This window comes from Macadamia integrifolia, chromosome 1 (genome assembly GCF_013358625.1).
Source record: "Macadamia integrifolia cultivar HAES 741 chromosome 1, SCU_Mint_v3, whole genome shotgun sequence".
Taxonomy (NCBI): Eukaryota; Viridiplantae; Streptophyta; class Magnoliopsida; order Proteales; family Proteaceae; genus Macadamia; species Macadamia integrifolia.
In genome coordinates this window covers 9,444,679-9,460,901 of record NC_056557.1, presented here as the reverse complement: position 1 = coordinate 9,460,901, position 16,223 = coordinate 9,444,679, and the positions used below count along the sequence as shown (strand labels likewise).

The window sequence follows — 16,223 nt, the reverse complement described above, 5'->3', positions numbered from 1 at the left end:
GGTCACTCGAGTTTGGGTGTTGAGAGATCTCCATGTAATTTTTCTTCCAACATAGTAAATTGTCTTCTTCATTGCCCGAGGACGTAGCACATCACATCAAACCTCGTTAAATCTTTGTGTTATCTTGTGCGAATTTGATTATTTTCTTCGTTTTCTTTTGGTGTTTGTTCTAACATTTTACTATGCTTTTTGGGCTTCATATGAATAAGTTGTAGTCCTCCATAATTATTAGTGTTGTGCAACCCCAAATCCATGCTCATTTTCTTTCCTTGATAGGATTCTTTGATACTCATCTTCCCACAAGATATTAGTGTTTCGTTGATCTCTGGAAAGCTCAAGATGGCTGACTGTGCTCCTCTGTTCGATTTGGTTAAAAGCAGACTAGAGGGAAGCTCAGTTTTCTTATTTTTTTGGGTGGAAACAAACATCCTTATAATCTCCACACGTGTATATACACACATGCCCGCACGCGCACACACACCCTTGCCCATAAATTTATTATAAATGTTTAGTGATCACATATTTTATTCTAATAAACTGAGACAATTACAAGAATACATAGATATAGAGGTACTAAGAAAAGAGACATTACCATGAGGTCCATGACACAAACTTATCAACTTAGGAAGAAAAAGGTACCCATAAACAAGCAATCATATATAAGCAAGCTGTGATCACTAACATGCCAAGCATTAGGGTTGAACTCCTTGGTTCTAAGCTTTAAGAAGATGTGCATCCAACCCCTTACAGAACCTGGTTTTAAGGTCCAAATAGTTAATTGGCTCAGGGACCTCTTCACTTAGCTTTTCATAATCTATGGTGCATTTCACAAAGTACTTGCCATTCTTGGTAAAGACTTGCGTATTCACCTTGTACTTGCTATAAAGCCCTCCAACATGTCCATCATATGCATTCAGGGTGATTGATTTGTGTTCTTCATCTATGGCTACTATCTTGGCTTTAGCAGAGGCAAATGTACTCCCATCTGTGTTTAACAAAATGAAGCAAAAAACGTCATCAAAAAGAAGAAGAAGAAGAAGAAAATTTATAGGTGACACAGATAGCACATTAGGGTTTTAGTTCACAATATCAGTCATCGCCGATAGTGAATATGAGTAGTCACTATCACATTCTTCAGGTTGATGCTTTGAGTCGTTCAAGGTTTTGCTTCTATTGATGCTGTTAAGCGGAGAGTTTTGGATCCTCTTCCCCTACTGATGACAATGCCGAAGGTGGAAGTGGGTTTCCTTTCACTCTTCTTTTTTGTTCTATGTACTAGTATCTATTTTGACCTAGCTTGTATTCCCCCCCTCCTTTTCTTAATATACAAGATCCTTTTCGTGAAAAGTGAGTAATCACTTAGACTAGAATCATGCTACTTGCTTAAATTATTAAAATTTCTTACATAGTACCTATAGAACAAGCTTGCATCTTTTTTCAAACATCTTTGACATTTTGAAACACTAAAACAATCATTCTAAACATTCTAGGGTCAGCCCATCTAAGTGGACTCACATATTGGATTAGGCCTCATATATAGAATTAAAAAAAAAAAATCTTAATTAAGAGAAAATAATGAAAATCTTACCCAAGATATAGTAGTAGGAATTGATGGAGCCCAAGCTCTTTCCATCTCCTTCATGTACTTCAGACTTATGGAGACCATCAGGAAGAGCCTTGGAAAATAGGGAGCCATGATTTACCCAACCATGAAAATATTCTTTTGCAGAGGATTTGACCTCTATTTCCACTGCAAGCTTTCCAGTAAGACCCATTGCTCCTAAAGTTGTTAAAACAAATATTGAAAAACAGCTGAGGAAACTCTACTCTAGAAGAAGTGTGGGAGATGGAAAAGAGAAATAAGAAGACTATATAGTAAATTGAGAGTTTGAGATGCAGAAACTCACGTAACTGAATAATCATGGATGTACTATAATACGTACAAACTTTTCCCCTCTGAAGGTATCATAGATTATACCCTTTTTTTTTTTAAAATTTCCCTTTTTATGTCTATGTTGTTTGATCTCTATAATTTAGTACCAATCTTCCAAAAAGATTTGGCAGTTTATGCCAAAACTCTTCCTCTTCCCATACGGTGCAAACTTTTTCTTAATTGGACATGTTTTGATTGCAGAGGATTGCAGAAAAAGCTCCTTGATGCAAATGTCTTATCCAAGACATGCCTAATTCTTGTTTCTTGCACTTAATTGGACATGCTCTGATTGCAGAGGATTGTAATTGATTGGACAGGTTTTGATTGGAGAGGATTCAGAGTCATTATTCATTATTTATATTATAACCCCAAGAGACTAGCTGAGTTGGTAAAGGACCTTCGCCTTAGGAAGTGTGTCGTTAAATTTATTTAATGCAAAAATGCATTGTAATATTAACTAAGCCTTTTGTTTTATGATTATGATTTTTTCCTTAAATCTAATTGATACTTCTGATGATATTTTGTGTAAAGAAAGCATAAGGAGAAAGGTCTTGTGATGTTGAATGGATAGAGAAACCAAAAAATATATTTTTGTTTTTATTCTCTATTTTCTTTTGAAACCCACCTTTAATGTTATTTCTTGCTGAGAGAGATCTGACGTTTGATTTCAATTTATGCCTCTTGGATTATAGGACTGCATCTTCAACTGTTAGTACAAAGGTATCTCCCACACCTAAATTACCGTCTGAGATAACTGGGAAAACTGTTGAGGAGGTATGTCTCCATTCATTACATCTTTAGTGAGTGTATTGGTGTATCTATTTTTCTCATTGAATTCAATGCTTATTGTCTGCAAATTCTGGGAGTCATCTGCATTATGATCAATAAGCATTATTTTAGAGCAGCTCACTTGCCTGGCATCATGATATTTATGACAAAAATCTATATTTTGTTTTGTGCTTTACATATTTCTTTCTCCTTGACATCCCTCTCCGTTCTCCATTTTCTAATGGGATACCTTTCCTTGTTTGCAGATTATAAAAGAATGGAACTCAGAGCTGCAAGAGCGCACTGGAAAATTTCAAAAGCAAGCTTGTGCAATAGCTGAGTGGGACGGGAGGATCCTGCAAAATCGAGACGTTCTTCTAAGGCTTGAGGTGATACATTCATCCAACAAGAGATGTATCGTAGGTTTTACTTCTAAGATATTTTATCTCATGGCACTAAATATAATTTTCTCTTTTATCATCTAAAATATTTTAGATTCTATGATAGGCACATTTGAGGTGCTTCGGCATCTTGGCTTTTGTACTTTCTTGAATGCTTCTGAGTCATGTATTGGTTATGAGAAGCGCTTTATTTGGTTGGTTATATTAACCTGACTGCTATACAAGTCATAAAAATTGGATCCTTGGGACCAAGAGGGAAGCACATTGAAGTTGAGTACCATTATGTATTTGATATACAACAGAAAAATGGAAATCGGAGTTCAGTATGTGCCTACTGAGAAATTGGTAGCCAATCCGTGAAGTGGACTACCATTCTGTGTTTGATCTACACAAAAAAAAGGGAAATCAGTATTAGGTATGTGCCTACTGAGAAAATGGAGCCGCCCCACTGACCAAGGCTTGTTGACAGCCAATTTTATTCAGCACAGAAGCTCAATGAGATTAAGGGGTGGTTTGTGTAACATCTCGGCCTTACTGGCCAACTTGGGGATGCTGGGTTAAGTAGCGATAGGCCTTTAGTGCAAGTTCATCCTAGTTGGCCATGGGTTCAAACAGCCAAACAGAATTATAACTATATGAGAATGCCATTGTGACCATTATGTGATAGGAAGAAACAGTCTAATAGCCATTGAGTGGTGAGCAAGGAAGCCCCACATAGCAGTTGTCACTGCCTGGCTGGCTAGCTAGAGGATGGAGCAAGGGTATTCGATGCATTTATAAGACCTTAGATGTATAAAGGTTCTAAAAGTGGGGAAGAAAATACAATCTTCTACTCTCAATTATGTAAGCTGTTCAAATCTGGTAGGTTGAGGCTTTACTTTAGGATGAATCTTCAGCTGTGCTGGATTTGGTACCCTACTTGCCAGTTCTTGGATTCATGATATGAAGTTGCTGTGCATGAATTTCCACGAACCCAAAACCTGACAGGGCAGAAATGCAGACATGAGAGTGTATCTAGGGTTGATTTACGTTTTGGTTTTGATACCGTCTTCACAAAAGATAGTTTATTTGGTCTCTGGATTTTCACTTTGTTCTTCCATGACAATTATTCGTATTGCATACCACCTTGTTAAAAAACTATTATTTTCTGCAGAAAATTTAGTAGGAGGATATACTCATGAGAATGGTTAGCTTGCTTCTTGCGATGACAATTGGATTTTTTGTATATTTTGAATATTATTATGTTTTGGCTATCTTATTTTATCTTAAAACTTCTAAATCTGATTAATGTTTGGTTCAAAATGTATTTCAGATTGAAGTAGCAAAAGTTGTCGAGATGTAAGCTGATTTGGAGCGACAATTGGAGTTGATTGAAACTTATCAAGAAGAAGTACATACCAATGAGTTTGGTCTAACAATCTGTCTGATTGCTTTGATAATTATGTTTCACATGAGCACCAGGATGTTGCGGTGGTTGTAAATGCCGTAGAAATTTCTTGTATTGCATGGGCAAGGGCACCCAATTAGCCTCCAGTATCCTAATTTCTGATTTCATATGTCTAGTGAAATGATTGGGAGGAGAAGAACATGAGGGGTATTTTTGCATGATTGGATTGGAGGGTATAAATTTTCGTGACATGATCCTGCTGTTGTTGTCTCCACTCCATTCCCCCCCCCCCTCCTTTAAAAAAAAAAAAAAAAAAAAACAATTTTTCTCTCCTGTGTACTGTTTGAATTCCTGCATCTTCTTGATGGCTGTGTTCATTTCCATGCCATCTGTTTCATTTTCTTGGAAATAAAGATATTGATAATAAATTTACTCACATATATTTATTTAAACTTTTACATTGTTTATGAAACTGTATTATTGTGTTGAACGGGCATTAAATTCTCATCTTAGGTTGACAAAGCTTTGCACAGTATAGAAGAAGAAGCTGAGCGTATTTACAAGGATGAGCGAGCATTGATACTGGAAGATGATGCTGCATCTACTAGAGAAGCCACGTGAGTTCACAAAAGTGTTACTGATGGTTTGTTCTTCACCAGTTCCTTTCATTAGTGAACAGTGATGCAATGTGTATCCTAGGAACCGATGCAAAGACCAGGATTTTTTTTTCCATGAATTTCCAGAAAAAAACTTTTGACCTGATTTAGTATATAAGCATAGACAAAACGTGAGTATATTATTGAACTAAGAAAACAGGGGGACTGCAGGGGTGGCAGGTCTGTGAAAGATTAGGCGATGTTCTGATATACAGCCAAGCTTATGTGGACTGGTTGGTTTGACGATGAACAGGCAAGGTACAGGAGATAATACCTGTTCAAGGTGGATGGTTTGGATGGAATGATAGCTACCCAAGGGGTGGGGGCTGTTTGCTTAGAAATGAATTTGAGTGAAATTAGAATAAAATCACATACTTATTCCCTTTTCATACTCCCAATTATACACACATGGGGAAGTTCTCTTTTTCCTTTTCAGTTGCCAATTGAAATATTATCTCCCTTCACTTTGTTTCCAACCAAATGGGCCTAAGTAAGCACAGCATGGTTTGGTGTGGGATTGAGAGTGTCAGTCTCAAATTGAACATGTTCCAGGAATCTGGAGCAGCTTTGGGGAGTCCATATGTGTGTGCATGTGTGGATGCACGTGTGCAAGACATATAGGCTCTCTCTGGTATGTATTTTTAGAATCTCAAAAAAAATTATGCTCTTTCTCAGAAAGAGGTTCTAGAATGGTTTCTGAGATAGAAAGAGGAGTTCAGTTTCACAATTTCAATCAGAAAGAGGAGAATTTAAAAAAATAAAAAAAGAAAACTGGAGTGTGACTTGGGAGAAGAGGAATCTGACAGAGAAGGGGAGTACTGAAATTGGATAGTGAGAAGGATGGCACAGGAGTCAGGAGAGAGAAACTGAGAGATTGGCAGGATTTGCAGGGAGGCTGCTTTGAGTAAAATCAAGCGTAAAGTGGAAAGTGTGGTGGATTTTGTAGGTATGTGTGTGTATGTGTGTGTGTGTGTGTGTGTGTGTGTGTGAGAGAGAGAGAGAGAGAGAGAGAGAGGTCCAGGAATGATGCCAGACTATTTTTTTTTTTTACTCAAGAACGGTTTCTAGGTCTAAAACAGAATCTGATAGTGAGAAATTTTAATATGTTAATTTATTGTTGCTTGGTTGTAATTTTCTTAGAGAATCCACTAATATGCAAGAGTGACAATGAGAAGGGTCTTTGCCAGAAGTTAACAGATTTTCACATTTGCCTTGCTATGCATGCATGAGACACATCTTGTTTCTGTTTCCATTCTTTTTGGGCGAACACATAAGAAAAGTCCCAAGTTCTATTATACCTGTGAACTGATGCCTCATGTTTTCAGTGGCACTTTTTCATGATTGGATCCTCTCCAAAACTATTGGTACCCCTCTTAGTTCTGGTTAGTCAGTTCCATGCTGACCCCAGTAACAGCTCATTCAAATGGTTCAGAACATTGAGATTTAGCTTCTGATTGAATGGCTGGGCAGTGGAATATTTTCACGGCATAAGTTTATTTGTACAGGTTTGATTTGCCATAAGAATTCTTCTTTTTCTTGTTGCTGAGTTCGAAAGAGAAATAGAGAAGGAACAACGAGCAAAAAGAAGGAATTCGGATGAGAGACAAGTGTGAATATTTGAGAAATGATGAATCTTTCCTGCCCACCCCCTCTCTTTCCTGTGTTGATTCTCTAAATTTTCTACATGCGTTTGGAAAATCTGTTACTGAGGGACATGTATATTGACACTCCTGGGAGCTACCTTTTCCTTCCATCAGATATTATCATGCTTCTTTCCTTTCCTACTACCAAACTGATGGTAACAGTGGTTTCTTCCTATGGGAACTACCTTTTCCTTCCATCAGATATTTCTTAAGTTTGTTAATTCTGTGTTTGCCTGCGTATATTTTCAGGTATGAGAAGGCAGAATTTATTGAGAGGGAGATGGAACAGATGACGGAACAAATAAAATCAATTATTCAGAACTTAAATGCTAGCCAGGTATAGTATGGGACTATTGCCCCAATTAATCTCAAAAGCATTTTTTAATAGCATGCTCACTATGTCTTTGTTCAGGTTGGGGGCCATGACACCATTGATGGGATGAGGCTGTTGTCAAAATTCTAAACAATCAGCTCAGTTCACTAATGTGGATTGATGAGAAGGTTAGTTTGTTTCACTGTAGTTATCATTTGTTGTTTGTAAAATGTCGTTAGTTATCTCTCACTAGTATTGCATATAAGATGCAAATTCTATCCTGTTCGCTGTTGGTGCTACTGTGTTATAAAATGACATCAGTGCTTGTTGCTTACATGGTATGCCAGGGGTTAGTTATCTCTCACTAGTATTGCATATAAGATGCAAATTCTATCCTGTATCCTGTTGGTGCTACTGTGTTATAAAATGATGTCAGTGCCTGTTGCTTACATGGTATGCCAGGGGTTCTGTTTACTCAGTCCTGGTAGAACACTTGATTGGGATTCTCATTGTGTATTGTAAATTATAGCGGTTAAAGATCTATAGTCTATCTGGTATTCCCATGCTTTGTGGTCTAATGAAATTTTCTTTCAGCCAAAATCCAGAAAAAGTTTGTCAATATTCTCTATGCATTGTATTCATATTTCCTACATGCTGACCTTAGAAATCTCATCAGGCTGAAGAATTCTCTTCCCAAATCTATAAGCTTGCCCACCGGGGTTCTGCTGATCAGGAACTAATGAGCTCAAGATTCTGGATGAGTTGATCCATATCAGTTTTCTTGATGAAACTTATCATGCCAGAATTATTTGGTTCCAAGCGAGTCCTGCTAATGTGGCAATGTGTTCAATATGCTATTTCTTTTGGTGCAGGTGGGACACACATTTCTACCTTGGATTTTTTACATCTACCTCCCCTGTCGTTTGCCGTAATTACATAATCCCCCCTGAAAATTGAAAAATTACATTTAAACCCACCCAAACTAACACCGTGAGAGAGGTGTTAGTTCTGCCAAAAACCAGTTTCGCCATGTCTACTTGCAGAGACCACAAACAACTCAAAGTGCTGTTGCTGTTGCTGACTCAGAGGACCAGCTGACAGCCTACAGCAAGATCTTTCAAGACAGGTCATCGAGCCTCTTATGTCCATAACCCCTATCTGTTACAGCACCTAATTTGGGGTTTTGTTCAGCTACCCAAAGGGGTCATTCGACCAAGAGAAGAGTTCCAGCAGAGATTTTTAGGTTGTTACAACCAATTCTTGGTATAGTTTAGGAGTTTCCTATTTTTGGGTACAGGCCAATGCGCATCAGATCTTCCAAATTAAAGGCCATTAAGGTTGAGATTTTGAGGATCAACTAGGTCCTTTGCAAAGGATATTTGATCAGTACAGGTTGGCCAACATAAGCTTCTATCATTTGTTCTTGAAGATCCCACAAGTTCCCTAATTTAGAGATTTGAAATCAAGAAATTTTCGATGTCCCAATTCAACTAGCAGAATGTGGAGATATTTTGGGGTTTTGTTCCTCCCCATGGGACATTCAATCAACCAGAGTTGGAGCTCCATCATAGTTGCAACCTTTTGGGTTTCTTTTTCTATTGAAAACAAAAAACCACTGTTTTGGGGATATTTCTTCTCGGGGTTCACCGCTGCCACCTCCTTCTCTATCCTCTCCGTCACCTGTGGTGGCTTTGCAGCAGTCTCCGATGTTATCACCATTGCCACCGTTGAGTAGTTCTCCTCCTCCGCCTTCCCTTGTGGCACCGATGGCCTCACCACCTCCATCTCAATCACCTCCACCACCTCTGCCTGTTTTGTCTCTCCACCTCCCCCACCTTTGGCAAACCCACCTAGACGACATGGCAACGTTGCTCTACTCATCTGGCACCACCGGTGCCAGCAAGGGTGTGGTTTCATCGGAACTTGATCGTGATGGTTTAGACGGTCTTGAGCCGTTTCAGGTTGGAAGATGGAAAGCAGACCTTCATCTGTACCGTCTCCAAGATATGTACTTTTCCTTTTTTTCTTCTTTTCTGATTGTGATGTAAATCCAAGATGAGAGCTATCACACCCCGTTCACACAGAATTGGACCGGTGACCGGGTTAACTCTGGTTAACCCAAACCTGCTAGGATCATTTGATACAATACTCAACCACAGTATACACACATCTAAGATAAACGTTCAAAAGTTCAGCGGAAGACTTAATTTACCTGTAAATACCCCCAATATACTTGATATCCAAATTGTAGTATATAGATAAATATATGTGGGCCTGCAGGCATGATATTTACACAAAAAGAATAACAATTCACGTATCAAGTATACAAAAAGGGGTCACCAAAAGAATCAAAAAGTAAAACCCTGTACGGCGTCAATACTGAGGTCTCGTAGCACAGCCCTCGCACGTGCAATCCGTACCGTGCTCATACTCCTAGGGGACCCACCAATCTTCATCGGGAAACTCAACTGTGGGGCCCGACCCTTGATCTTCAGGCTGGTGACCTACAAAATCATCTAAAAGAGGTGTACACGTGGGATGAGTTCACCAGTTTAGTAAGTGAAAAGAAGGACCACACAACAATCCACCCAACAACACATCCATATGCACTATATGCTATGCAATTCATTTTAAATCTCATCCACCTAAACAACATTACTAAGTCTTTGGTTTGGTGCTACTACAACCATAGTGTGCGTATGCTCCGGGTACGAGCCGCGAACTCCATCCTGCGATATGCCCATAGGGCTGTCGGAGAAGGCCCACCGTGAGTACTTGGAAAAGTAAAGCATGCCGACTACCGGCTCTTAACATAAAAGTAAATGACAGAAAGTAAAGGTGCTAACTCCAGCAATTTAAAAGTAGTACGATTAGCCCTCTTGAATATACCACTGAGGTTGTCGACTGTCCTAATGACCAGCCGGGCGAATGTCTAACCGCCACAGTGACCCAACACCTGCGACCACTGTTTCCCCCCAAGTGATAACCCAACACCTCAACCCCTGTTGGGAACGGTCGTAGTACGGGAAGATGATAACCCTAAACCGCATGCTCCTATATGACATAGTATGATTGCATAATACCACCACGTCCCATTCCACGGGCCACCAATGCATTCGTTTCTAAGCCGACTACGACATCTAGTCTAATAATGCATCATGCACATTGATCCCATCATTCATCACATAAGCACATCAATCATTTAGCATTGAGAAAGTAAAACACAACACATGTCATAATCATATGAGGATGACTAAGCTACACATGATTTGCATGATGACATGGCTAGTCTAGATACAATTGAATGATGTCAAACAAGCCTTAAAATAAGGTCAAACATCCTCTCCCCACTTACCTGTTGTGTACAAAGACTCACACCCAGTACAGGTGACATCCGGCACGAGAAACGTAAATTTTTGTGAACCTATCATAAGTGAAGGGGGTTAGCATTTCACCACCTTGAGGTCAAAACTAACAAGATTTGATGGTTAAATAATGTTTAGAATCATAAAAGAAGGTTGCACGTCCGTTTTGGGTCCATTTAGACACAAAAATCACGTTGGGGGCCTCTCGGGTGGGTCGGACAGCCCACCTGTCACGGCCCATCGGTCTTCTCAGGTGGGTAGGTCAGCCCATCGGTCGACTTGTCAATCATCTCAGGCGGGCCGTCAGCCCTTCGGTCGGCCCGCCGGTCCTAGCCGAGGGCCTGCCTTCTCAGGCGGGCTGTGTGGCCCACCGGTCCTAGCCCACCTGAGAGGGCGAAAAATTGCCCTCTTCCTTGAAACTTTCTCCAACCTTTGGGAAATCAAATGGGGCTTTTCCAATCACATTTTCCACACTTCCAATGTCTTATAAGATGATTCTAACCTAGATCTAAGTTAGAATTAAGGATTGAAAAGCCATTTTACCTTCTTTGCTCAAGAACTCTTTCAAAACCCCAAAATCACTTCTTAGTTCAAGAAATCACCACTGCTTCTCCAATCTTGTAAACACTTCTTCAAATCTTTCAAAATCAACACATAGACCATCTATTAAACCTTAGATTCATCATCTCAAGAGGGATTTACAAGACCTCAAGGAGCTCTACCCAAATCAAGGGTTTTACTTGGGTTTGGTGAAAGTTTAATAAACATAGCCTTTGCTCACCTCCAATCTTAGATCTCGTTAGGGATTACTCTTTCGGCGTCGGAATGGGAAGATCAAACCTTGGCGCTGCTTAAATCCATTTCTTCTCCCTCTTCCTTCCCCTTTCTTCTTCGTTCTGTTTTCTTCCTCCTTTTTCTCTCCTCTTTACTCTTCTCACCAACCCTTTAGTGTAATAATGAGAAAATGAAAAACATAATAAATGCTATTTATGCTTTTTAAAACATCTACTTAGGTGGGCAGATGCGCCCACCTGAGAGCCGAAAATTTGCCAAGTGGGATTTTGATGGAATTCGACTCTCGGCGTGTATTTCACTCTCGGCACAAGGTATATTATACGTATATACTTTAGGATACGGCTACATATCAGTATTACCCGTACATGGCCTTATGATACGTGCATGTGCATGGCTTGGGTACACCCGTCTCCTCTGGCACTGACTCGGACTTGTCTGGCCAACCTGTGTTCAAAGTCACCTTTGCCATCATGATCCATAAGGAACCCGCCTTAACCCACTCTGGTTCGGGTCCTACATGGTTAAACCGGGTCAACCGTGTAAGTAGACCGGTTTTAAAAAGTAGGATATCACAAGAACAATCCTACTTCATCATATCTTCAAGCGAGAAGACAATCTTGACCTGCTTGCTGGAGAGGTTTTCGTGTTGTTCGATGAGAACGACGGGAAGACCCATGTCGGAGAGTTTAGGGAGAAGGGGTTGAGTGGTGAAGAAGAAGAAGAAGAAGAAGAAAGGGGTAAAATCATATTTCCATCTCAAAAACTAACACCTCTCTCATGGTGTTAGTTTGGGTAAATTTAAATGTAATTTTTCAAATTCTATGAAGGATTATGTAATTTCGGCAAACGATAGGGGAGGTAGATGTAAATCGCCCTTTTACCTTTTCCCATTTGAGCCTACCTAATTGTCTCTTAACAACCCTGCTTTTTATCCTTCTTAGATTAAATTTCTGCTTAATAATGGAGTTTGGCTTGCGGTTGAAGGGCACTCAATTGAGCATTCAAGTGGATGCTGGTAGTCTCAGGAAATGTCTGCTCTTGGTGGTTTGTAAACGAATGGAAGCTTTTGTAGTTAAGCCTCCAGAACAATGGTAGTATTCACAATTAAAATCTTTTGGGCTTATAGTATTTAGAGATATTCAAGCATGATTACAATAATTGTTCATGATTGTCTTGGACGGCTTTGAAGCTTAGGATAATATTGTTGCTCCTATAGTCTTGAAGCGATAGCCTTGATGTGATTTTCGGTGGCGTTGGAGTCTTCAGAGGCGAACGCATCCCAAACCTCAGAATGAAGTGTCTTCCTCATCTGAGCGTACACTTGTCCGTCCCACTTCCTACCCGCCAGCTCCTCCCCCAGCCTCAGTGCAGCATCTACGGTCTCCTTCACCGTACCATGTGCAGAATCTATGATACCTCTCGCGAGTGCCGCCTCTGCTCTGAACTTCACCGCACGTAGCACCGTATCACGCCATGCCGCAGGTAATACCACCTTGGACTTTATTAGCGCCATGTAATGTCGCGGAAGGGGGAAGCTGATGTCGAGCTCACTCATGTAGAGGACCCCTCTGTCTTTCCTCATCAGGATGTAATCGTGGCAAAGAGCTAATATGAAGCCGCCGGCTGATGCGTGGCCTGAGATGGCTGCGATGGTTGGCAAAGGCAGAGATATGATTTCGGTTGTGAGTTCCTTGAATTTGGAACCGATGAGGCGCATACGATCGCTGAAGCCGACTGCTCCGGCTGCTTTGGCCCATGGAAGGTCCAAGCCGTTGCTGAAGAATTTACCTTCGGCCGTTATGACCAGAGCAGCAGCAGGAACTCCCGTAGATTCTGATCGGACTTGGCGGAGAGCGGCGAGGATCGCATCCATGAAGGTAGGGTTAAGCCTGTGCTCATCGGTGCCGGTTAACGTGAGCAGGTAAACGCTTCCACGCTTCTTTAATGTGCACATGGTTGGCTCCTCTCTCTCTCTCTCTCAGCTTGTGCCTGAGGCTTCTCTCTTTGTATGATAAAATGGAGGAATTTTGGGGGAGATAAGCACATGGCGTGTTCCCGTTCCTTCTTTGCTTTCTGGTGGTGAAACTACAAGTGGGACCGGAGTGATCGAGCGACAGCATAACACTGCGGATCCCTTGTCTATACTCCTTGCTCCCTGGGTACCACTTCCTGCCTTGTGATTCCGATCAAACGGAATTGAATCAACTGAAAGTGGAAAAGTCGCAAATAATTGATTTTTTTTTTTTTTTTCAATTAACTAATCAAATTAGGTTTACAGTTTCGTAACGTAAATGGGCTATCCCGTCATCTCATCTGAAAAAAGGCTGTCTTTTTGGCGTTGACGTGTAATAATTTAACTTTTGCTTTGGAAATACCGGACGGCCGGACAGCATAAAAGGATTTGTTTAATTTAACCTTTACTCTTTGTTTTTGTTTCAAATATTATTTAATGTAGAAATTAAAACCAATTTAAAAAAAAAAATCATTTAATATGCAATTCTTATATGGAATGACAGATTACCAAACACAGGACAAAATAAACTTCGTATTTTTATTTTTCGATAAAGAAACTTCTTACATTCATGACCGGCGGGGAGATCACACAATTGAGATATTTTTCTTTTTGAGTCTTGAACTTTTCCTCCCAATGAACTTGCTTTCTGTTTTTGATTTTTTTTTTGGGTGAAGAAAAATATATTGGATCATTTTTTTTTTTTTTGGGTAAATAAAAGCAGGCAATTAACTCTCTTGGAAACCAAGAACGAGATACATCTTGAGTTCATCCGCCATTATTTTTGAGCTTTGAATTTGTTATTAATTTTCACATCTTACTGTTCATGGTCACAAATATCTCTACTGGTTCAATCAGAGGTTTTAAATGTATATGATGAAGAGATTCTTCATTCACCCTGACTGAAAGAAAACTTCATCCAACTTTGAATTAGCAACTTGGTCCAATTTTGAATGAGTGGCAGCCATTTGAATATACAGATTCAAATCTGATAATATATTATTATAGTCCATAACTATAGATAAAAAAATAGTATAAAAATAATGTATAAATTATTTATATTTAATAAGAATATAAATAAATATACATCATAAATAATTGAGAGAAAAAATTGCTATCTAGTCATGTAGCTTTACACTAATGAGATTATACGCGAGGATATCAACATATATGAGATTTTTTTATTTCAAGGCCATGATCCATAGTGGTCTTTTACCCTAAATAGTATTAAATTATAATCAGAATGAATATCATCAAAGCAGATACATCGATATCCAATTATCATAACTGAATTCATTAATATATATATATATATATAAATTTGAAAAAGTTCAGATTTTTGTCTCGATTTACATCTCTAGTTGTAAGTTTGTAACTTGCATCACCATTATCGAGGCTGGATTGGCTAATCCGGATCAGATAAGCCATTCTCCACCCTGGATCACTGGGAATCTGGATCGGTCTCCATCTGAATCAGTTGATCTGATCCCAATTTTTATTACACTTTGCAGTGTAGTACAGAGATGGGTCTAGACCATTTTTTGTGTAGCAAACGACTACAAGAAACTTTTCAGTGACTGATTTGGCATGTGAAATTATGGATTTTCACATCACATCCAAAATGCTAAATTGGTAAACAACTTAAATCCATGTTCTAAGAGCATACTGAAGAGAGCCCATACTATCATTCCTGTAATTAAAATTTGTAAGATACAGTAACAAACAATGTCATATATATATATTTTCAAGTTCAAGGACCTATTTGCCATTACATGATAGACCCCACCACATAAGGGTAAAAAACAAACCCACGGAGGAGTCAATAGGGTCAAAACCACACTTCTTGAAAAGCGAGGAAATTGATGCAAACCAAACACCGATGCACTTTGAGAGGAATTGATCAAGTAACCAACCTTCAAACAGGTACTCGACTAAACCCAAGTGAAGGGGATACAAAATGCAAAGAAAACCAAGGCATCATACAAAATAAAGTAGGCGATGCAATTTAACTCCCAAGTTTCATGTTGTCAAATGATGATTATGTTAGGAGTTCCCTAAATGGTCCAATTATACTCCCAATAAGTACACAAACACTAAATTCTATCCTTGAGTTCAACAAGGAAATCCATATGTATGATAAATTGCCTTCCTATAATGGGTTTAAGAGGCCTAATGCTATATATGAGATTGGTCTCTGCTCTCTAGTCTATATACCCTAGCAATAACACTGCAAATCACTCTTGCTATTAGGGTTGCGTATGGAAGAGAAGTTCCAGTTTGGCTTACTGGCGTTCATCTCTATGGCTGCAGCTATGCTTGTATTTTTCTTATAATACATTATATTAATTCTTAATTTATGTCTTGATCATGGGATTATGGAAGCAACAGATTAATCCCTGAGGGATCGAGTCACAACAACAATAAGAAGAACCAAAATGGAAAGCATAAGCGAGCTCCTTAACCTATCTTCAAAGCGATCTGTGTTTGCTGCTGTGTTATTCTCCTTCTGCGGACATTCAAATACGTCATTCACAAGCTTCGTAAGCTTTTCAATCAGTTCCATAACTTTTGCCTTAGTGTGGTCTAATATCCACTTCAGTATGCTAGCTGCTATGTCTGGACTTCCATCAGAACTCGGTGAACTAGAATCTTCAGCTGCAAAGAACATAAAATAAAACATCCTTAGTTCCATTAAGTAATACAAAGTCCAACAACAATGATAATAATAGCATTTTAGGGGTAGTAGGAATAACAGGAAAAAAAAATATGGAATACATGATTCTGGTCAGTTGCATGGTTCATGTTATAGCCTCTAATCTGGTGCCCTGGTCTCACTGATCAGATATAGACTCTTGTGAAAGACCATTAAATGAGTTTTCACTAACAAGATTCATTCAGCTAGTCACCTGTCTGCATTTCCTGAATATCTATTCTGTTACTTTGTTCTTGTC

The 16,223-nt window shown here is 39.3% G+C and overlaps 3 protein-coding genes and 1 pseudogene across 4 annotated transcripts in view; 1 reads left to right on the top strand and 3 right to left on the bottom strand.

The window, feature by feature from the left end:
* Positions 1-713: 713 nt before the first annotated feature.
* Positions 714-1,775, bottom strand: LOC122059394 (MLP-like protein 43). Its single transcript, XM_042622197.1, has 2 exons — positions 1,589-1,775; positions 714-985 (listed from the first exon to the last, which is right to left on the bottom strand). Exons 1-2 carry the CDS (start codon positions 1,773-1,775, stop codon positions 714-716), a joined length of 459 nt encoding a protein of 152 aa, XP_042478131.1.
* Positions 1,776-2,263: 488 nt separating this feature from the next.
* Positions 2,264-9,219, top strand: LOC122089855 (annotated as a pseudogene).
* Positions 9,220-12,358: 3,139 nt separating this feature from the next.
* On the bottom strand, positions 12,359-13,636 carry LOC122089781 (enoyl-CoA delta isomerase 2, peroxisomal-like). The gene has a single exon (XM_042659495.1). The coding sequence runs from the start codon at positions 13,213-13,215 to the stop codon at positions 12,472-12,474; it is 744 nt and encodes a 247-aa protein (XP_042515429.1). The 5' UTR covers positions 13,216-13,636; the 3' UTR covers positions 12,359-12,471.
* A 1,347-nt stretch (positions 13,637-14,983) lies between these two features.
* The window catches only part of LOC122075208, a 4,704-nt gene continuing 3,464 nt past the window's right edge, over positions 14,984-16,223 (bottom strand). For both annotated transcript variants that reach the window (XM_042640160.1, XM_042640168.1), the window contains one exon: positions 14,984-15,927. In XM_042640160.1, coding sequence (XP_042496094.1) covers positions 15,662-15,927 — 266 coding nt within the window. In that variant the 3' untranslated portion in view covers positions 14,984-15,661. The remainder of the gene's footprint in view (positions 15,928-16,223) is intronic.